The sequence below is a fragment of the Jaculus jaculus genome, chromosome 14 (assembly GCF_020740685.1).
Source record: "Jaculus jaculus isolate mJacJac1 chromosome 14, mJacJac1.mat.Y.cur, whole genome shotgun sequence".
NCBI classification, from domain to species: domain Eukaryota; kingdom Metazoa; phylum Chordata; class Mammalia; order Rodentia; family Dipodidae; genus Jaculus; species Jaculus jaculus.
The window spans coordinates 81622322-81645042 of record NC_059115.1 but is presented as its reverse complement, the minus strand read 5'-3'; the positions used below and the strand labels follow the sequence as shown (position 1 = coordinate 81645042).

Genomic DNA, 22721 nt, shown 5'->3' with positions numbered 1-22721 from the left:
CTTACAGCTAAGCAGCTGGCTTCCCTCCGAGCAAACTAGCAATAGAGCATAAATGCGATGGAAGCCAGAGTCTTGTGAACTGAACTTAGAAGTACCATCCATCACTCTGCCATACTTCAAAACAAATGTGTTTTTAAGCCTCTGAGTTGGTAGCGATCTGTTTCCCAATAGGAAAGCGCTCCAGCATATTTTACTCATTGGACTCTGGATACTTTTCCTTTTTGGGTTCCTCCTAGAGTCTACTGTGGATGTCTGGAGCAAACCCAAATTCCTTCTCTCTCTAAGTCCACACTGCTCATTTTCAGGCTATTTAAGGAAAGTGACCCTCTTTTCCAGAGAAAGCCCATCTGAGACCACCACCTGGGGGAGTGTCCCTGCTGCCCGCTGTGCCCTCTCCTTCCTTACTTTGGGGGGGTGGAGGAGGGTCTGGCCTCCAGGCGTTCCTCACATGCTTCCCCGCCCCCTCTGTGCCGACCCCTGTTCTTCACGTGGTGGGCTCCGACCTCTGTGCTTCTCTGGATCTCTGACCTCCTCTCCGGAACCTTCCCACCAAGTAAATTCATTACGCCTAGCTTCTTCCTTCATGGAATTTCATAAAATGCGTGGCCTGTGGATGGCACATTTTCCCAGTTCATAATGCTGTCATGGCTTCATTTCTTAAACAGAAAACAGCTTCTCTAACATTTCATTGGGACCTTGGAAATGAAGGAGGGCAGGTGTCATCCGTGTCCACAGGAGCTCAGCCGTGCGACCTGGACTGGACCTGTCTTCTTTTACCCTTCCTCCCTCCCCTCCTGCACTCCTTCATTCCTTCCTTCCGTCATCTTCTTCCTTTCCTCCTATCCCCCCCTTCCTTCCTAAATACAATGCTATTTTGGTATGTAATACTGACCTAGTATATTTGTAATCAGTTTTGCACATTTCTAATCTAATTCATGAGAACTAGGCAGAGTCTTATCATACTTGCTTTCTTATCTCTATTATTATTTCTTGCCTATAGTGTTGCCAATAGGATCCTTTTATGAGGAGTCTGCTCTCCTTTTTTCTCATTTTCCCCGCTTCTCACTTTGACTTGTGCAGCCTTCTTTCTGTTCTCCGCGGGCAGTTTCTGAGAACGAGTGACTTGAGCATGTTGCTGATGCATGTGCCTCTCTGACACCGTCGTGTGTATGATGTAATTGTGGAGAGTGTGGAGGTGACTGAGCTGACGTTGTGATTTTAGCACTGGCTTAAGACTTTTTAGTTCTAAGTAACACAGCGCTATTTTAAAGTAGTGTAGGCTGGAAAGACAAGTTAATTAGCAGGATCCAATATCTCACTGAACCTCGGGGAAAGATGGAATGCAGGTGTCCTGAGGGTCTGGAATGGATCCTCGAGAGCCTATAGGACCAGGTAGCTATTCTCTTTCTTTCTCAGACACTCCTGTCTTGTGTCTGCTTTTCTGACCACCTGCCCACTGTTTTCTTTCTTGGCTGACTTCCTTTGACTGCTTTGGGATGGATGTGGCCAAACAGGAATGCCTAGCAATGGCCACCTGAGTTTCCTGGTTCATGTCATTTCAGTTCAAACAACAGGGCTGAGGCACACTTCCGTGAAGGGTCTTTGGTTTAGTGCGGGTCAGATATCTCCTTGTACGCTGGCTTGATGTGGATGTCTGAGTAGGCTTTGTGGTATAAACATGCTTTGCATGAGTTTCTTTGCCAAAGAAGAGCTATGTTGCCAGAAGGTTGGCTAGGCAGGTACCTCAAAACGATCCAGTGCCATATCTCCCGATAGCTGCTGGTTAGGAACATGGGCTTTGGGTCAGATAGACCTTGACTTGGATTTCAGCCCTGCCACCACAAGCTGTGTGCCCTGAGGTCAGTACATAGTCTGTGAGAATCAAATGTTCTTTCTGTGTGGCTGTGGTAATGAATTCCATCTCCTGGGTTGCTAGGAGGGTGGGATGAGATAATATGAAGTACACCTTATGCATTCAATCAATAGTAGCTCTTACTGATTATAACTATTAGCATACCATTTGGGAATGATTATATAAGTAGAGGAATATGCATTTTACCAACCTAAGCAATGCAAAATTCCAGGTGCCTTGGAACTGCGTTATCAATAAAAATCAAATAACAACTTTTATCTTTATGATACTTAGTCAAAGAAATGGGCAAGGGTTAGGCTATTGGAGGGCCCCAAAATTTAACTTGCTTCAAGAATGTGTGGCCTTTCTATTGTTTTTAGAAAGAGTAGAGAGTGATCTTGTGACATGGTCCAATACTTACAATAGCATCCTGAAAACCATAGTCCATTGATTTAAAAGACTTCATGTTTTTCTTAAGGGAGATGTATGTGTGTATATATATATATATTTCATTTTAAATTGATTCAGACCTCCCTATACTTCTAAATGGTAAAATTGTCATTATCAGGCACTGTAAGATATGCTTAGCAAAGAATATATAAAATGGTAGTTTTTCAGATTCTGTATTACTTAAAGAGACCCAATCTATGGTGAAAGTTAATGTTTGTGTAAGGTGGAGTTAGCCACATACACAATGTTCATATATTCATGTTGTAATGTACTGTACACTGTTCTATATTGAAACCATGCTAGGCCAATGTCCCAGTGACTGACTGTGCTATTTTCTCTTCAGCTACGCAGACATTCTGATTGAGAGGGAGGTGTTAACGCAGAAGTACATCCATTTAGTTCAGATCGTTGAGACAGAAAAAGTTGCAGCGAACCAACTCCGACATCAACTCGAAGATCAAGATACCGAAATCGAAAGACTTAAGTCAGAGGTATTTTCCCGTTGAAGATTCCTTCTCATTGTTTCCTGCCCAGTGTCATTTCCTCATAAGTATCTGAGGCATAATCAGGGGAAATTTTCATCCCAGGCTAGGTTCTCTCGACAGGTACATGGCTGGGCTGCTGGTGTAGACATGAATCTGTTTTCTATTTTAGTGCTAGGTGGATGTGTTCCCGGAGCACACTAGTATGATGACATACTATGTTTTCATATTTCACTCAAAATGGCCTTCATGAAATTGAATGGGAAATCAGAAACACTTTTCTTTTTCACGAAGGAGCTCAACCTTTTCCCTGCAGAATAAGATGTCAGTTGGCTGCAGTGCATTTTGCCCCTGCAGCTGGAATTCCTGCGATCCCTAGGCTCCTCCACTGACGGCGCGCAGCTCGGCCGGCACAGCGAGGTCGCCATCCAGCGAGAGCAGAGTGGTTGAGTCCACCCGCCGCCACTGCGGTGCTGCGTGCACCGGGTCTTCCCTCTGCCCCGGGGCTCAGCCTGGGCAGAAACCTTTCCTTGCTGTCCCGCGGGCGGGCGCTCATGGGCAGTGAGTCATGAGCGGGGAGTGGAGAAGGAACGTAGAGACAGATTTTCCTCCTCATCCTCACCAGTGGTGCATCAGCATCTCTCAGAGTCACAGGAAGAAACCTGCCCCTCACTGTGTCCTTGGTGACAGGGGCCACTCAGGCCCTTAGTCTTGACCACTGGCCTGTCATTGCCACTGTCCCCGGACAACTTTCCCCAGAGGCTCACTCTTGGTGGTGCGAGGAGTTTTCGCCTCCGAGCCCTAAGCGCAGCCTCACTCATTCCAGCGGGCGGTGAGGGCTCCTCTGGGGACGACAAGCTGCCAACCGAGTTCGCTGTATCATTACAATTGTCGGCTTACCCACTCGACCGATAGCTGATAGAATGAAAGCAGCAACAGAAAACTTAACAAACCTACATTTTAAGTGACTGTAGCAGGCCCTGTAATTTAAAACAAAATTATTGTGTTCTTTCTTTGCCCCAGTACACCAGAGCAGATGCTGAGGGAAGCAGGTTGGCATTTGGGCCATGAGAGGATCTGAGCGCCAAGCGATGCTCCCCAACATTTATTCACGTGTGCTCCCCTGTCTTCATCACGTTCTATTCTAGTCTGAATGAGCGATTGCAGCTAAAAGCTGTCAGGAGCAGGTCTGGCCTTCCGTGACCACTTCTGAGGAGCCATAATTTATTTCCCACCCCTTTATTTTCCCTCTTCCTTGTCAGAAAAATGGCAGTGGAGTGTATTTGGTTTGGGGGACGAAATTCAGAGACAGGTCTCAGTGGGAATTATGATCTTCTAACCTTTGTGGTGTTTGTGTATTAGTGAATCTCTCTAGACTCTTAGGCTTGTAGCATCCATGGTCGTAGTATTGCCGTGCAGCCGAGAGGCTAGCCAATACTGAGCTGCCCTTCCCAGATGACAGAACTGGGTTGGAGCTCTATTGAGTGGCCTGAATTGTTGCAATTCCTTTTGCTTCTCTGGAAGAATTTTTTCGACTGGTTTGAAACAGCCTCAAGGCTGTGAGGTTCCAGTTGGAGCTATTATCTTCCCAAGAAGACCCATGAGAGCTATAGGATGTGAACCTAGAAGGCCACAGGTTGATTATTAGAAACAAGAGCTTTGAACTGAGTGTCCCTACCTTTTGAGACTATGGGACATTGTGGGCAGCTGTCTTTGGGCAAGCTGGCCAGCAGTCACCAAGGTCCTCAGGAGCCCTTGGTCTGCTCAGTCAGGACCAGGTTTTGGATTAGTATTTTGAGTGAAAGTTCCTTGAGGGTCTCCATGCACCACCTTTGTAGGCAGAACTTCTGTGGTATAAGCTACATGTCACTATTCCCCAAATTGTGAAGTGAATGGGCTTTTGTGTTGTAGATTGTCGCTCTTAATAGAACCAAGGAACGAATGCGCCCTTACCAAAGCAACCAAGAAGATGAGGATCCAGACATCAAGAAGATCAAAAAGGTAGGTGGTGGCAGGCTTTGGGGAGCATGGCAACTGTGATGCTGTCTTTGCCGCCGTGGTCCCGAGCCGGGGGCAGCCTTGCCGTGGATGTGTTCATGACCTCAGACCTGCTCTTCCACATGATCCAGATATGACGGCTCTGGAGGCCCATCAGCTTGAGATTTATTTCCAGGTCCCAGAATGCCCTTGTGGACTCCGGGAAGCCCACACACCCACACATTAAGAAGGTGGTGTTCCCCAGCTGGGTGGACTCAGTGCTGTTGGACCTCCTGATTTTGTGATGCTTTCATGTTTGGGGGGAGGGATTTTTTTTGAAATTGCATTTCAAAAGTATTCCTTAATGTTAGTGTTTAGTAATGTTTGGGAGGGTTTTTTTTTTTTTTTTGGAACTGTGAGAAAACTGAGTAAACCAATCCATCTGCTCAGATTTGTTTGTTTTTGTTGTCTCTTGTTGAACATCCACACAAATGGCAGGTCTGTCCATCTTACTGTCATTTTATACTTAAACAACTTTTGCAAGGATCCAGACACTAACACTTGTTCTAGTCTGCTGCATTTTGATTTGTGTCACCAAGATTATGATTCCATAATCTTAATTGTCTCTTGAACAACAATAAGCCTTGTTAATATACAAAAGAGTTCCTAGATGAACATCATTTAATATTTATTTTTTCTTATTCCTGTTATTCTATGTAAAATAGTTATTTCCCTTTAGCTGCAATAAAACTTTAATCAAATATTGCTCAGAATTTGGAATGGAAATAATTCATTGGGCTAGGTCAAGTGTTTTCAGTTTTCAATAAATAAAAAGTAAAATTAAATCATTTTTTTCTTAGCACTATATATATATGTACATATATATATGATTAATATAATTAAAATTAATGTTATTACTTTTATTTTAATAGTATGCAGTTGCATATAAAAAAGATATTAATAATACCCAATGTTCACTTTTATTAGCTGATCTGTTAGTAAATAAGTGAGTCAGCTATTGTTCAGAAGAGAACACCTACTAATGTGACCAAAAAGATCTTGCATAATGCAAATTTCAACTAAGCTGACTTTAAAAAATGCTTCTAGTAAATGGAAGAATAATAATTCTTTTTAGTCTTTCCTACTTTCTGAGTAATAATAAAGCACTTTAAGATCATTTTGAACTTATTAATAGCTTTAAAACTAACATTATTGTCCTTTATATGAAAAATCAAAACAATATCTGGAAAGGAATGTTTACAAATCAATCTCAGTGAATTCTTTTGGGCTTCTCAAAATAGTATTCATAGAATTTCCATGTACATTTTTATAAAAATGTGTTTAGATTTTGTTGTTTGCATATAGCAACTTTAACAACTGTATGAAAATTAATAATGTGTATCAAAATTGTAAGACATAAAAAAATTTTAAACATTGAGAAGGAAGGGTAGATGCTTAAATGAATGGCAATTTACATCATGAGTGTAAAAGTATATTGGAGATACAAAAAATAAGGAAATAGGGGCCGGAGAATTTCTAACTGGTTAAAGGGACTTGCCTGGAAAGCCTGAAGGCCTAGCTTTGATCCCTCGCTACCGACACGAAGCCAGACACACGAAGTGGTGCACGCACCTGAAGTCTGTTTGCAATGACAAGAGGCGCTGGGCCTGTCCATCCTCACCCAAGCACACACACTCTCTCTCCTCTCTCATTCTTTTTTGCTCTCTCTTTCTCTCAATAAGTAAGCAAATAAATATTAAGAAACAAGGAAGCACCGAGTAGAGAACAGTGGCATTACAAAAGCATTTGGTAGTGAATTAATACTTTTATATATGGGCAAATTTGAAATCTACTTTCTTGCTGAATCTGTGATCTCCTGAGTGTCAAATCTTAATTAGTTATGACAATTTTTATATTTTGAGAGGATTTTTTAATCTAGGAGTCTTTCTTATCTAAGAGTCAAGAGGGTTGGGGCTTAAGATCACCCACTTTGTTAGTGTCAGAGCCTTTGGGGTAAGAATTCGGATCTATATCAAGCTTCTCATCACTCCCCTGGACATTTCAAAGATTTTTCAGTAAGTGTTTTCTTGTTAAGCTAAAACACACAAGACCAATGTACATTTTCATTACTTTTTATATCATACCCAAGAAATTCATATTAGTTTTAAAGGCTATCATGTTTCAACAAGAGATTTTATAGATTTTATATTAACTTATATGTAGTTTTCTTTTTCATGAAATATTCACCATTGCACATAGTTGATGTGTCTTGCCCATGCATCTGGATAAGAGTTCCTACAATAAATAAAAGAAAATGGACACTTTTTTTTAAAGACATGGACTGTTTTTGCAGCTTTTCTAGCTGTGGGACTTACATGGAACTTTTGTTTGTTCATTTATAGAAGTGGTTGGGTGAGCTGATCTGAACACTTACATTTTTTATTGACAATTTCCATAAGCATACACAATAAGCCATGGCATTCCCCTCATACCACCTCCATTTCCCTCCCAAATCCTACCTCCCTTGGGTCCCGTATTCTTTTCAATTAGTCTCTCTTCTATTCTATGACATCATTTAAAAAATATTTTATTTTTATTTACTCATTTGAGAGAGGGAGAGAGAGGAAGAAAGAGAGAGAGAATGGGAGTGCCAGGGCTTTCAGCCACTACAAATGAAGTCTAGATGCGTGCATCTCCTTGTGCATCTGGCTTACGTGGGTACTGAGGAATCGAACTGAGGTCCTTTGGGTTTACAGGCAAGTGCCTTAACCACTAAGCCATCTCTCCAACCCGATGACATCAGTTTTTACATCCTATTATGAAACTCTTGTGTAGGTAGTGTCGGGCACTGTGAGGTCATAAATATCAAGGCCATTTTGTGTCTGGAAGAAAGCTTCCCTTGGCTTTTATATTCTTTTATATTCTTTTTGTTTATTTTTATTTATTTATTTGAAAGTGATGGACAGAGAGAGAGAGAGAGGCAGCAGTTGTCCCCTGACCTTCACATGCCCGCTGTGGCACTTGTGCGCTCACATGGACACACACGTGTACACGACAATAAAAATACAATGCGTTTACCAGAGACATGAAATGTGTCACATGCATGTAGGGGAACATTATTTATTCTTAAAAATGTAGAGCAGAAATCCTGGCACATGCTACACCGAGGATGAAACTTGTGGATATTGTTCTAAGTGAGGGTACAGAGGAACAGAGGAACGGGGTAGGGCTGCACTTGAGTGCTGGACCTGAAGTCACAGGAACAAATGGAGGGTAAATATCAGAGACAAGGGGTAAATAAACAGGGAGTTGTTCATTAACAGCGATGTAGTTTCTATACTGCAAGATTACAGATCTTTCAAAATGTTGAAAAATAATTCCACGTGACTATTTCAGACATGTAAGTGAACTGTGTACTTAAGACTCGTTAAGTTGGGGTTTAGGATGTAGTTCATTTGAGCAGCAAGCACCCCCCTTCACATGAAAAGCCTTGAGCTCAATCTCTAGCACTTATGAAAAATTAAGGTGATAAATTTTATATTATTATTATTCCTCTTTTATTCTTTTTAAAATTGTTTTAAAGGTAAGGTCTCACTGTAGTCCAGGTTATTACCAGGCTGGCCTCAAACTCACAGCAGTCCTCCTACCTCGGCTTCCCAAGAGCGGGGATTAAAGGTGTGTGCTACCATGCCTGGTTTATGCTATAATTTTTACCATAATAAAACTTTTTTTAATGGGATTCTATAATATTATAAGTAAACCTTAGTTCACTTCACTCTTGAAATGTTAGCTATGTATGTAATTGTCTATTCTAGAGTCTATACAGACAGGCCCAGTGAGCTTAGGCTATGGAAGAAATCTGAGCAAAAAAAAAAAAAAAGAAAGAAAGAAAGTAATGTTTTAAAGTCACTTTTTCCTTCCAGCTGGAGCAAGCTGACGTAGTGGACCGTATTTGTGAGGCCGCTGCCTGGTGCTCCTGGGAAAGGCAGTGTCGCCTACGGAGCGGGATGTGGGGACGGCGAAGGGAAGCCAGCCGTTCGCACCCTTCTTCGCTGAGGTTTCGTGCTGCCTCTTCCCCTGTAGGTGCAGAGCTTCATGCGAGGCTGGCTGTGCAGAAGGAAATGGAAGACCATCGTCCAGGACTACATTTGCTCTCCTCACGCCGAAAGCATGAGGAAGAGAAACCAGATTGTGTTCACCATGGTGGAGGCCGAGTCGGAGTATGTGCACCAGCTCTACATCCTGGTCAACGGCTTCCTCCGGCCCCTGCGGATGGCGGCCAGCTCCAAGAAGCCCCCCATCAGCCACGACGATGTCAGCAGCATTTTCCTCAACAGGTCTGACTTTGTCTCTTTGTACATAACTCCGTGAGTCGGCTGTTTTCCTTTGTAGTTCTTGAGAAAAAAAAAATCTTACTTTACTCCTAAAAGATGAGGTCTCAACAATTCATCATTAGTCCAAATTTGCATTTTTATTGAATCTCAGCTTACTTTCTCAGTTTTTGTCTCTCTTTGACATATATTGTTTTGTCACGGTGTGTGTGTGCGTGTGCATGTGTGTGTGTGTATGTGTGTGTAAGATGCTCCTCTTCCAGAACTAGAGGCAATGGGATAATTAAAGGATCTCCACACACCAACTTTACATAGAAGCATTTTAGGAAGAGTTAAAACTGTAACAGGGTCTGAGAATACTTGTTAAATTCATTTATTTTATTTGTACAATGAATATTTATAGTGTCCTTGTTGTTAAGGATTAGTTAATGGGAAAATCATAAAATTCTTGTTTTCATAGAACTCCAATATGTTGATGCAAGAAGACAGACAATGGATAGTGAATGGATAAAATATATAGTATATTGTATGGTGATCAGAGCTGTGGATGCATGTAAACACTGTATGATATTTAAATCAGGACAAACATGTTTATTTCCTCAAACACTTAGCATTGGCTTATGGTGAAAACCCTTAGACTTCTTTCTTCTAACTTCTTAAAATACACACTTCATAATCACTAGCTATACGTGTTCTACCATGAAAAAGCATACTAGAATGTTTTACTATTTTATTTGAAAAGGGCCAGTAGGATCTGTTGGTAAATTTTGAATGAAAATTAAAAGACAGGTAAATTCTGGAGGTCTGGGCTTCAATGACTATAGGAATAGAGCTAGTATTTTCTCAGTGGGAAAGATTGAGTGAGGGAAAGGATAGGGAAAAGGATGAAGAGTTCTATGGCAAACCCACTGAACCTAAGCTGCTAGCATCCAGCTGAGTGGAGATGTCACGTGAGCAGGAATTGGATGTTAGCCTGCAGCTCTGGGGAGGGTTATGGGTTGGAGACACAATGTGGGAATCCAATGTCATATGGATAGAATGCGAAGTGTCTAATATTACTGAGATTACCAAGGAAGTAAGTGCATGTGAGAGAGGAGGGGTGAGTACTAATCTCTGAGGTACCCCAACGTTTAGTGGTTAGGACAATGAAGAGGAGCCGCAAAAAGGAGAGAAGAGAGCCAACAAGAGGCAGGAAGGGACACATAGCTGTCACAAAAGGTCAACTAGAACATTACCTGAAAATTGAGTTTGGTTGAATAACTTGGGTTTATTTGATTGGTGGGGCAGATTCTGATTAGTTGGGACTTATGGAAGAATAGGATGGAAGATAAAAATTAGGTGGGAGAGATAAAAAAAATAATAATTTTTTTTCAGGGAAGTTTGTTTTAAAGTGGAGTATGGAAATAGAGTAATATGCAGAGTTCACAAAGTAGGGGAAAGAATTTTGTGGTGGGTGGGGAAGAACTGTTTTAGTAGCAAACTAGCCTAGACAGAAGTACGTGGAATTTGGTACATAAGTCAAGTGATAGGCTAAAGACGAGATAGAACTGTATGTGGGCATAGACAATCAGGATGCTAGGGGACCTGCTGACAGCATGAATGGGAAAGAAAGAGCCAGAGGTAGATGAGATGGGAGAAGGTGTGAAGTAATGGCCATGGAGGAAGTGGAAAAGATGAACTAGGGAAACAGCAGAGTTGCTGAGCAACACCAGATGAGTTCTTTCTGCTCATGATCCTGACTGAGGGTCTGCATTTGCCTGTTTTCTTTAGCTACTTTCAGGTGCATGATGCAGGCACAGAGTGGTGGAAGGCAGAGTTTAACTGGGGTTAATGTTGTGTGAGGCTAGGATGAATAAGTGAGAGAAGAGCGGGGAGTTGAAAGTCTGTGAGGAGAGACAGTAGTGATCTCAGGAATCTCTCCTGTGTGGTGAGGGAAGTGCATGAGGGCTTTGGTCAAGGGAAGATAGTTAAGTCTGCGGGTTTAGGTCCTGGCTGTGTGAAAGGATAGTTGGAGTCCGGAGTTCAGATAGAAGGCTGAAAGCTACAGAGAGGTGGGCAGAGGATGGTGTGCTTGAACTGGGATAGGGATAGGATGTAGGGACTGACAGGGAGGGAGGGTTGGCCAAAGTCAATGGAGGGCGGCAGCTTTGGGTGAGAAGCGCGTGAGGCTGGGGCAGTGCATTGTGGTTTGTGTGCATAGTGGAGTCACTGAGAACTGGGGCCGGGTAGAGTGACTGGACTCTGCGGATAGCTGCAGAAAGGAGGGTGCTGGGTGCAGTCTGGCAGCATGAGATCAAAAGGAAAGTGCTTTGTCCAGAGGAAGTAGGGAGACTGTCTCACCTTGTGTGACCATGTCTCCATTCAGTGCTGAGATGTCCTTGGGGCTTGAGGGTAGCTCTGTATCTTCAAGCAGCACTGGTGGCATTTTGGTGATGGTCACCTAAGGATGCAGTGGGTACAGTTCTGAGGGCATGGATGGGACTGCAAACTTCATGGTGATCATGATGCCATTGGAACATGGGCCACTTTAGTTGGTGTGTTTCCACAGGATTGGATGTAAAGCATTGATTCATCAATGTACTATACCTTTTGTTTGGATGGAGAGGTTGTAAGTGCTTCATAGAAACTAGAAATTACTTAGCACATCCAGTCCTTGATGGAGAATTGCAAACATAGCTTTTAAAGAAGTATGCAGAATGCTGTCCTTGCTGTTATTTAACTAGATTCCCTTTCCTTGTCTTTGAAACTGAAGCCCAGGCAGGTTAATTATTTTGCACTCAACACAAGATTTGCACTTAAGAAAAGATAACCCTCCTAATTATATACAGTATTGCTTCATTTGTTTTCTAAGCCAGACATCAAAATATGAAGTGAATGGATCAATTAGTTAGGGCTCAATGTAGGTAGAGTAATCCCTGTCTAGGCAGATGGAATTATTGCTCAGAATTTTCTGGAAGGGTTGAAGAAATAATGCTACTCTTTGCATGTTGAATTTAAGAGCACAGAATTAAGACCATAAATGTGATCCAAGGGTTAGGAAACTGCCACCATTACCTGTGTCCCCACAACTGCCCCTCAAGCCCATAAAGTTTGTTCCTAAAATCTAGAAAGAAGCTGGGTTTCAGAATTGCTCCTGAACCCTACACATCTCCATGGCCTACTCTCAACAACAGGATGACAGCCTCTGCTTCTGCTGTCAAGTCTTACCAATTGTGTCTGTTGGCGCAACTGAGTTTACATTTGGGATAGAGCTGCAAGGGTGCCTATGAGCTGTATCTTCAGCTGCAATACTGAGTGCCTAGGAGGATGGAAGGCAGGTATAAAGTCGAATCTGTAGTACCTTACAAAGAAGATCTCATTGAAATCCTTGAACAATAGACAGAAATTAGTTATTTTTTTTTTTTTTACAAAAGAAAACCAAATTACAACCTTTAAGCAGTGTCTATTTTTTTTTTCTTTTTGTGGCTCCTTTGGAAATAGTAAGCCCTTCTTGAAGTTTGTTGTAATGGAATTTGAGTTATAATCACTGTCTAAGGTCTCTCACTGAGAAGAATAATTCTGTCTTTAATTGTGATAATATATTAGCCTAGAAAAGGCTTCAAAGACTTGCTCTAATGAGGAGAAAGCAAAGTCTATTTTGACTTTGGTAACTGTCCTTCTCTGCCCTTCTAGAACTTTTCATTCCTAATTTGTGCCTATCCTTCATTGTGGTACCTCGAGGGAGGCTCCATTCTTCCTAGAAGCTCCTTTTGCATTTCTGTCTTAGGAGCACTTGCAGTGGAGAGCAGTCAGAAGTTCTGCGATGGACTTTTTCTCCTCCGACCTTCTTTCAAAACTCATTTCAGTGAGAGACCTTTCTGCTTTTTATGATCAAATATGAAAGGACAAAAGATAATAACTATTTTCCCGATTTCCATTTGAAGTGCTACATTCCGGCAGTAGAAAGCTTACTTGCCAATGATGGAGAGGTTTGATACTGCCTGTCCTCCAGTGTTGGAAGCTGGCTTCAGAGTTTTCATTGGCATTTGAGGTTGTTGGAAAGAAATTGCTTTATAGTGGTTAGACTATAGACCATGTTGGAAGCCCTGTGAGACTGATATACCATGTTTAAGCACTTATTGAATTGCTTAGAGACCTTTTACAGTTGTTCAATTATATTGTTCCCTTTTTTTCTAGTGAAACAATCATGTTTCTTCATGAAATATTTCACCAAGGACTAAAGGCGAGGATAGCTAACTGGCCTACTCTAATTTTAGGTAAGTGCGTTCTTTAAAGGTTGACGAGGCTCTTTGTATGGCGAGAGCTCAGTGACTTCTTCATTATTCAGCTCCAGCTGTGTGAACTCCCTGTGACCTGTGAGCTTCCTTAGCCACTAAGAGTCTGCCCGGCTGGACTTTGTGTCCTGTGGGCTCTGCCTCAGTGGTTACCATTGACGCTTACTTGTGATGCTATCTTAGGTCATTGGGGCCAGAGTCACATTACACATTATACACATACAGAGTGCATTCTACCCTGTCTTTCCTTCAGGCTTGAGGAGTAGGTCTCCATGCAGGAGCACCACATGGTGCTGGGAGCCACTCTCTACTGGTAATTTACCGAGCATCAAGGGAAATGGTCATGTTGACTTCTCTTTTTTTCCCAGCTGACCTATTTGATATTCTGCTGCCCATGCTGAACATTTACCAAGAATTTGTGCGCAATCACCAGTATAGCCTCCAAGTACTTGCCAACTGTAAGCAAAACAGAGACTTTGACAAACTCCTGAAACAATACGAAGCCAACCCTGCCTGTGAGGGAAGGATGCTGGAAACGTTCTTGACCTACCCCATGTTTCAGGTAACCCCCTCGGAAAGTGTGTTACAAATCACTTGTTGGAGCTCAGCGCCACAGATACCCACTGTGGCCTGAGCAAGGCAGAGCGCTAGGCCCTGGAAAGGGTTATTCACCGCCTGTCATTGCCTTCAGAGTGACCCTGAGACAGATACACCACAGGGTTTTTTTAGAGTATGTATGAGAATCCAGGAATTTTTGTAATGATTTTTGGTGTTAGAAATTGAAGTCAGTGTTTTGTAAGTACAAGTTGAGCACTCCTTCCCTGAACTATATCCCCAACTCAGAAAGTAGGCATTTTGAAACAAATAATTTAGGAATGATTTAAAAAAAAAACACACAGCACAATATTCTCTTTATAGAAAGATTCCACACAAACCGCTTTCATGGAGTCGCCACCTCCAGCTTGTTTAAAAATATTATTAGGTTTACAGAAATAGGATTCTGTGCAAATGTTCCAGTTTGTGCTGGTTGCATAAAAGGTTCTTGGGAACTGGAGTGGCTGTTGGGAAGTCTTTGTTTCGTAAGCCCTCTTCCCAGCCCGTTCAAATTGCAGTTGAGTTCTCCTTGGCTGGAACTATGGAGGACAGAAAGCCTTCCTGGTCACAGGGAAGTGTGGAGAGAGGCAGAAGGTAGTGGCTAGGCCTGGCGGGGTGTTCTCTGAGTCAGGCTGTGTGCTCATGGTCACTTCTGGGGACTAAGGAGACCCACAGGATGAGGTGTCCTGGGGCTATTCTCTGAGTCAGGCTGTGTGCTCATGGTCACTTCTGGGGACTAAGGAGACCCACAGGATGAGGTGTCCTGGGGCTATTCTCTGAGTCAGGCTGTGTGCTCATGGTCACTTCTGAGGGCTAGAGAGACCCACAGGATGAGGTGTCCTGGGGCTGTTCACTGAGTCAGGCTGTGTGCTCATGGTCACTTCTGGGGACTAGAGAGACCCACAAGATGAGGTGTCCTGGGACTATTCACTGAGTCAGGTTGTGTGCTCATGGTCACTCTGGGGACTAGAGAGACCCACAGGATGAGGTGTCCTGGGGCTGTTCACTGAGTCAGGCTGTGTGCACATGGTCACTTCTGAGGACTAGAGAGACACACAGGATGAGGTGTCCTGGGACTATTCACTGAGACAGGTTGTGTGCTCATGGTCACTCTGGGGACTAGAGAGACACACAGGATGAGGTGTCTTGGGACTGTTCACTGAGTCAGGCTGTGTGCACATGGTCACTTCTGGGGACTAGAGAGACCCACAAGATGACGTGTCCTGGGACTGTTCACAGAGTCAGGCTGTGTGCTCATGGTCACTTCTGAGGGCTACAGAGACCCACAGGATGAGGTGCCCTGGGACTGTTCACTGAGTCAGGTTGTGCTCATGGTCACTTCTGGGGACTAGAGAGACACACAGGATGAGGTGTCTTGGGACTGTTCACTGAGTCAGGCTGTGTGCTCATGGTCACTTCTGGGGACTAGAGAGACCCACAGGATGAGTTGTCCTGGGACTGTTCACTGAGTCAGGCTGTGCTTATGGTCACTTCTGGGGACTAGAGAGACCCACAGGATGAGGTGTCCTGGGGCTGTTCACTGAGTCAGGCTGTGCTTATGGTCACTTCTGGGGACTAGAGAGACCCACAAGATGAGGTGTCCTGGGCTATTCACTGAGTCAGGTTGTGTGCTCATGGTCACTCTGGGGACTAGAGAGACACACAGGATGAGGTGTCTTGGGACTGTTCACTGAGTCAGGCTGTGTGCTCATGGTCACTTCTGGGGACTAGAGAGACACACAGGATGAGGTGTCCTGGGACTGTTCACTGAGTCAGGCTGTGTGCTCATGGTCACTTCTGGGGACTAGAGAGACCCACAGGATGAGGTGTCCTGGGACTGTTCTCTGAGTCAGGCTGTGTGCTCATGGTCACTTCTGGGGACTAGAGAGACCCACAAGATGAGGTGTCCTGGGACTGTTCACTGAGTCAGGCTGTGTGCTCATGGTCACTCTGGGGACTAGAGAGACCCACAGGATGAGGTGTCCTGGGACTGTTCACTGAGTCAGGCTGTGTGCTCATGGTCACTTCTGGGGACTAGAGAGACCCACAAGATGAGGTGTCCTGGGACTATTCACTGAGTCAGGTTGTGTGCTCATGGTCACTCTGGGGACTAGAGAGACACACAGGATGAGGTGTCTTGGGACTGTTCACTGAGTCAGGCTGTGTGCTCATGGTCACTTCTGGGGACTAGAGAGACACACAGGATGAGGTGTCCTGGGACTGTTCACTGAGTCAGGCTGTGTGCTCATGGTCACTTCTGGGGACTAGAGAGACACACAGGATGAGGTGTCCTGGGACTGTTCACTGAGTCAGGCTGTGTGCTCATGGTCACTTCTGGGGACTAGAGAGACCCACAAGATGACGTGTCCTGGGACTGTTCACTGAGTCAGGCTGTGCTCATGGTCACTCTGGGGACTAGAGAGACACACAGGATGAGGTGTCCTGGGACTGTTCACTGAGTCAGGCTGTGTGCTCATGGTCACTTCTGGGGACTAGAGAGACCCACAGGATGTGGTGTCCTGGGACTGTTCACTGAGTCAGGCTGTGTGCTCATGGTCACTTCTGGGGACTAGAGAGACCCACAGGATGTGGTGTCCTGGGACTGTTCACTGAGTCAGGCTGTGTGCTCATGGTCACTTCTGGGGACTAGAGAGACCCACAGGATGAGGTGTCCTGGGACTGTTCACTGAGTCAGGCTGTGTGCACATGGTCACTCTGGGGACTAGAGAGACCCACAGGATGAGGTGTCCTGGGACTGTTCGCTGAGTCAGGTTGTGCTCATGGTCACTTCTGGGGACTAGAGAGACCCACAGGATGTGGTGTCCTGGGACTGTTCACTGAGTCAGGCTGTGCTCATGGTCACTCTGGGGACTAGAGAGACCCACAGGATGAGGTGTCCTGGGACTGTTCGCTGAGTCAGGTTGTGCTCATGGTCACTTCGGAGGACTAGAGAGACCCACAGGATGAGGTGTCCTGGGCTATTCACTGAGTCAGGCTGTGTGCTCATGGTCACTCTGGGAATTAGAGAGACCCACAGGATGAGTTGTCCTGGGGCTGCTTACTGAGTCAGGTTGTGTGCTCATGGTCACTCTGGGGACTAGAGAGACACACAGGATGAGGTGTCCTGGGACTGTTCACTGAGTCAGACTGTGTGCACATGGTCACTCTGGGGACTAGAGAGACCCACAGGATGAGGTGTCCTGGGGCTGTCGCTAAGTCAGGCTGTGTGCTCATGGTCACTTCTGGGGACTAGAGAGACCCACAGGATGAGGTGTCCTGGGGCTGTCCCTGAGTCAGGCTGTGTGCACATGGTCACTTCTGGGGACTAGAGAGACCCACAGGATGAGGTGTCCTGGGGCTGTTCACTGAGTCAGGCTGTGTGCTCATGGTCACCTCTGGGGACTAGAGAGACCCACAGGATGAGGTGTCCTGGGACTGTTCACTGAGTCAGGCTGTGTGCTCATGGTCACCTCTGGGGACTAGAGAGACCCACAGGATGAGGTGTCCTGGGACTATTCACTGAGTCAGGTTGTGTGCTCATGGTCACTCTGGGGACTAGAGAGACACACAGGATGAGGTGTCTTGGGACTGTTCACTGAGTCAGGCTGTGTGCTCATGGTCACTTCTGGGGACTAGAGAGACCCACAGGATGAGGTGTCCTGGGGCTATTCTCTGAGTCAGGCTGTGTGCTCATGGTCACTTCTGGGGACTAGAGAGACCCACAGGATGAGGTGTCCTGGGACTGTTCACTGAGTCAGGCTGTGTGCACATGGTCACTTCTGGGGACTAGAGAGACCCACAGGATGAGGTGTCCTGGGGCTATTCTCTGAGTCAGGCTGTGTGCTCATGGTCACTTCTGGAGACTAGAGAGACACACAGGATGAGGTGTCCTGGGACTGTTCACTGAGTCAGGCTGTGTGCTCATGGTCACTTCTGGGGACTAGAGAGACACACAGGATGAGGTGTCCTGGGGCTATTCTCTGAGTCAGGCTGTGTGCTCATGGTCACTTCTGGGGACTAGAGAGACCCACAGGATGAGGTGTCCTGGGGCTGTTCACTGAGTCAGGCTGTGTGCTCATGGTCACTTCTGGGGACTAAAGAGACCCACAGGATGAGGTGTCCTGGGGCTGTTCACTGAGTCAGGCTGTGTGCTCATGGTCACCTCTGGGGACTAGGGAGACCCACAGGATGAGGTACCCTGGGGTCTTTCCACTTCCAGGTCTTTACTGTGAAGAACTAGGGTCGTGAGGATCCCAGAGGCCAAGATGGGCCTTCCATCCTCTGTTCTCCTAGCACTGTTGATTCTTTTCTTTTGGAAAGGCATTGAGCATTCCTGTTGTGGAATTTATAGGGCTTCTGGAGGGCTACAGGTTGTCATGTGGCAAAGCAATCCTTCTGACCATGTGTGCTATGGTTACCATAGAGGGCCTTGTCCTGGGCAGGCAGCTTTGGCCTCAGATAACCGTTCTGTAGCCTCAGAAAGAAATGTTTGTGTGGTTCATAATTGTTTGTCTTAGTCTGTCAGTCTTTCTTGCAGCTTTGGAAATGGCCATTGAAGTTTAGTAGGATTTAAAACAAAATACCAAAAAGATGCATTTGAAACCACTTAAGTGTAGTGAAACTTTATAATGTTATTAGTGTTTTATTTTAAATGAAACTAAGTTGTTTGAACTCTTTGTCTCTCGGCTGAAATGTCTTTTTTTAAAAAATCAGTTTTAATTAATATTTTTCTACAATCATTTCTCAGCAGGAAGCTATCAAATCAGTATATGTTTAGATTATATTGTGTTAGAATGCTTATTTTTCAAAAGTTCTGTTTGAGTTGCTGATTTGGATCATAAAAAAAAATCATTAAATGAATTTTGGCTTGGATTAGAACAGAATTTCTGAAGGTCCTAAACAAACTTTTGGCATTTTGTACTATATATTAGGCAAAGCAGTATTTCTTTAGGGAAATATTTTACAAGCAAAATAAAATTAAGCTTTTATTTTACCCTGTCCATACATATTTGGGACTTTATTCACAGTGAAATATTTCACATCATGTATTGGTCTTCTGTGATCCTATTTGCATTTTCAAGCTACCTCTAGGTTATGACTCAGCACCTCAAACTCTGCTCAGCAGCCTCATGTCAGGTGAATATACAAAGGCAGAATTGTGAAAGATGCGTGAAACAGCTCGAGAAGAGCCTGGCTCCCTTCCAACAGTTCTGCCGTTTAAAACAAGAGGCACTTAGTGTGCATGTGTAGAAGAGAGAAGATGGTTGCTTTCTACCTCCCACTGGGCTTTCTTTCCTTTGCTGGGGATTGAACTGAAAGCCACTCGTGCATGCTAAAGCACTCTGCCACTGAGCTTCGCTTTTTATAAGCTGATTGCTTCTGTCATTGACCTGCCTTCAGCTATCAAAACAGGGGATTTATAGGATTTTTATAAATCAGTGGAATTTCCCCCAGTGGAAGTATCACAACCAACACACCCTAGTGTCACAAGACAACTTGTTCTGGAATGCAGTGGAGTCGTTAACAAATCGGCACGGTGGCTTGGCTGGTACTGCTTGAGCTGGCTTCTACTGCTCCTCTGTTTATTTGGATATGCATGTGTTGAAAGTCCATAGATAAGCTGGTGACGACATCTGTTCCCTTCAAGAGCAGCGCTGTTCGATGCTCTCCAGAAAGCACTCACTTCTTTCTCTTCCTAGTTACTGACAGAATTTGGAGCCCAAGCTAATTAATGTCTATAAAGTGACGAGTGTTTGTTCCTTTACTGAAAGTAAGACTGGCTCATTTAGATGGCTGCTATGAGCCTGAGAGTTCTCTTTTTTGGAACTTCTCCACCATTAGCTCCTGAGTACACAGATGCAGAGCCGCACACTCCTTTGCCTGCTTTTAGGCGGACGTAGCGTTTGCTCCTGCACTAGACAGTGGGAAGGGCCGTTACCGATCACTGCTCCATTCACTTGAGTCATAGCCAGGAGGCTCTTTAAAGTAAAACTCACTAATGGGGGAGAATCATGAAGCTATTGACTGAACTTAGTTTTGTGGGATTTAGTGCATTCTAAGTAGCCAGGCTCTCCAACTGCTGTCCCCTTTGCGAGGAAAGGCAGTACACTTGCTGTTGGTTGCTTAATTTTCTGTGGACATACTAACTTTCTGCCCATTTTCATCCGTCATGCGATTTTGCCAAAAAGGGAGATAGCGGAAAGCAATGGTAACTCACAAGGCTTCCCTGTGTGTGATCGATGGTCTTACGGGCTGGTTGGATAAGAAGTTTCTGGAATGATGATGTAGAAGGCTTCCTTATTATATTGTACACAGGGAGGGCTTCCCTGTTTGCCCCCTCTCCTCTGACTTAGGGGTCTCTTTATTCCTGAAACCCTGACTCGCCATCGAGCTGTGTGTGATGTCGGTGCTGATGGTGCCGGGGCAAAAAAAGCTCAGTGAGTAACAGCCAGTGGTCTCATTCAGCCCGAGGCAAAGGAAGATGGGAGGACAGAGCCACCAGCACCCCCAACACTCAGTGCACTCTAGGACTGCGCCAAGCAGGGTCTCACAAGCCATTGTTCTACCTCATCTAAGAGGTCCTTTCAAGTGCTGGCTGCGACCACACCCCTCACAGGAGGCACTGGGTTAACCTGCAAGGGAGGACTTTAAAAGGCCCACACTGGCTCTGCCATTTCCTGGGGAGCGATTTTTTAAAATATTTATTTGAGAGAGAAAGAGGTAGAGAGAGAGAAAGGGTGTACCAGGGCCTCCAGCCACTGCAAACGAACTCCAGATGTGTGTACCTCCTTGTGCATCTGGCTTATGTGGGTCCTGGGGTATTGAACCAGGGTCTTTTGGCTTTGTAGGCAAGCACCTTAACCACTAAGCAATATTTTCCAGCCCCTGGGGGGTCATTTTTACTAAAAAGTTGAGAAATAATGCTTCTGTGGCTGGAGGAGTGGCAAAGTTCAAATGCTCCAGACCAGGAGTTTCCCTGGGCCACAGCAGGTGGTGGGATGGAAACCCTTGTTCACTTGTGCTTTTTTAAAATTAAACCTTCAGTCCTTACTTTCTGAAAGACTGTTCAACAATCCACCCAGGAAAATGTATGTTGAATCTTTGCAACTTGAGTTAAATTCTTAATATGGTCAATTTAAAGCCTCATATAACTGATGTTTTCTGCCTTTGACATGATTCAGGTAGGCTTTTTATATACAAAAGTGCAAACAAGAAACTGAATCCAACTACTTTTACTGCTAGTTGTAAACAGAAATGGAATATGATAAGAATGTAATAAAGATGCACATATCTTTTCCCAAGCTTCATTTGTTAAAGAGTGCCTTGTTATAGCACTGCCAATTTTTATTTTAAAAAAGTGTATAGACAAAACTATCTAAAATATAGATTCAAATGGTGATGGTTATGTCTGTTTTCTCTATGAACTGTGTTACAAACCTCAAAATTATTAAAAATGTACAGTTATATAAAAATTAAACAATGCCTTTTGTATGAGAAGATTGCATTTATGATTAACTCTTCTCATGACCTTGGTGTGGTCTTTCTTGGCTGGAAGGACAATCCTTCATACACATATTTGTTTGAACAAAGTGTCTGTAGCAGAACTGTAAGCAAGGAAGGGCTTCTCACCCGCCACTCCTTGGCTCACACTGACCTGTGTTGCACCAGATTCCCAGGTACATCATCACCCTGCATGAACTCCTGGCGCACACACCTCATGAGCACGTGGAGAGGAAAAGTCTGGAGTTTGCCAAATCAAAACTGGAGGAATTGTCCAGGTATGCAGAGGGGACTTCACAGGAAAGAGTTGGAGTGGGAAAGAGGCATGTTAGTCTCTCATGCAGGCACACGTTCTGTGTGTTCCACTGGGTAAGAAGCGGACCATAGATCCAGCCTTTGAGACTCGCCTTAAAGTTAAAATGCGAGCTCACAAGATGTTGTGGAACCTGCATTCCCATTCATTTTAACCAATAAAAAAATCTATGAAAAGCTTTCATGACACACGTGAGGTTATATGATTGAAATTAGGTGGTTTTTGGTTTCAGGTAGATAATGTTCACCTTTTTAGCAAAACTGAAAAATGGCATGCTGTTGCATTTTTGCTTGGTAAGAATATGGAGTGTATACAGGTTGCATTTTCTGTGACTTTTATTGTTAGACACTTAGCTTACATGGCCTCATCCCTTGAGCAGCCTCTAATGTAACTGCTCTGTCTTAAGGGATAATACGCTAATGGTAACGTGTGCAGTAGTCTAACCTGCTGAGCTGCTTCACTGTTGCAGTGAAAGCCAACAGTCTCATGGTTGGTACACCTACTGTTGACCACAGCTCTCACATTGGACTTGCTGTCGGACATGACTGGTTAGGGACAGGGGCTCTATCTACTCCCCCACTGGCCCAGCTATATCAGTGCAAGCCCACAGCTGCCCTTCTCAAGCGAAGCTGAGCTCCTCCGCCTCCTAGGCCACAACTGCTCCCGCTCAGTGGCGCCCTCCTGCCTTGTGTCTGCAGGGTGATGCACGATGAAGTGAGTGACACTGAAAACATAAGGAAAAACCTGGCCATTGAAAGAATGATAGTGGAGGGCTGCGACATTTTGCTGGATACCAGTCAAACTTTTATCCGCCAAGGTAAGTCTTTGTCAGATCTGCAACCGGTACGATCTGTGTGTGTGTCATGGTGTTGCTGGCAGATCCAGGGACACATTCTGGAAGCAGGCCTCGTTCATCTGTGCGATCGGTTCAGTCCGTGCAGGACACCC

General features: G+C 44.5%; 1 protein-coding gene across 1 annotated transcript in view; it reads left to right on the top strand.

Annotated features, from left to right (window-relative positions):
• Rasgrf2 (Ras protein specific guanine nucleotide releasing factor 2) overlaps nucleotides 1–22721 on the top strand; it is a 226086-nt gene that overhangs the window by 87250 nt on the left and 116115 nt on the right. Inside the window, exons 3-9 of the mRNA XM_004651648.2 lie at nucleotides 2646–2793; nucleotides 4696–4785; nucleotides 8845–9098; nucleotides 13269–13348; nucleotides 13735–13928; nucleotides 21629–21738; nucleotides 22472–22590. Of these exons, the coding sequence (XP_004651705.1) occupies nucleotides 2646–2793; nucleotides 4696–4785; nucleotides 8845–9098; nucleotides 13269–13348; nucleotides 13735–13928; nucleotides 21629–21738; nucleotides 22472–22590 (995 nt within the window). The remainder of the gene's footprint in view (nucleotides 1–2645; nucleotides 2794–4695; nucleotides 4786–8844; nucleotides 9099–13268; nucleotides 13349–13734; nucleotides 13929–21628; nucleotides 21739–22471; nucleotides 22591–22721) is intronic.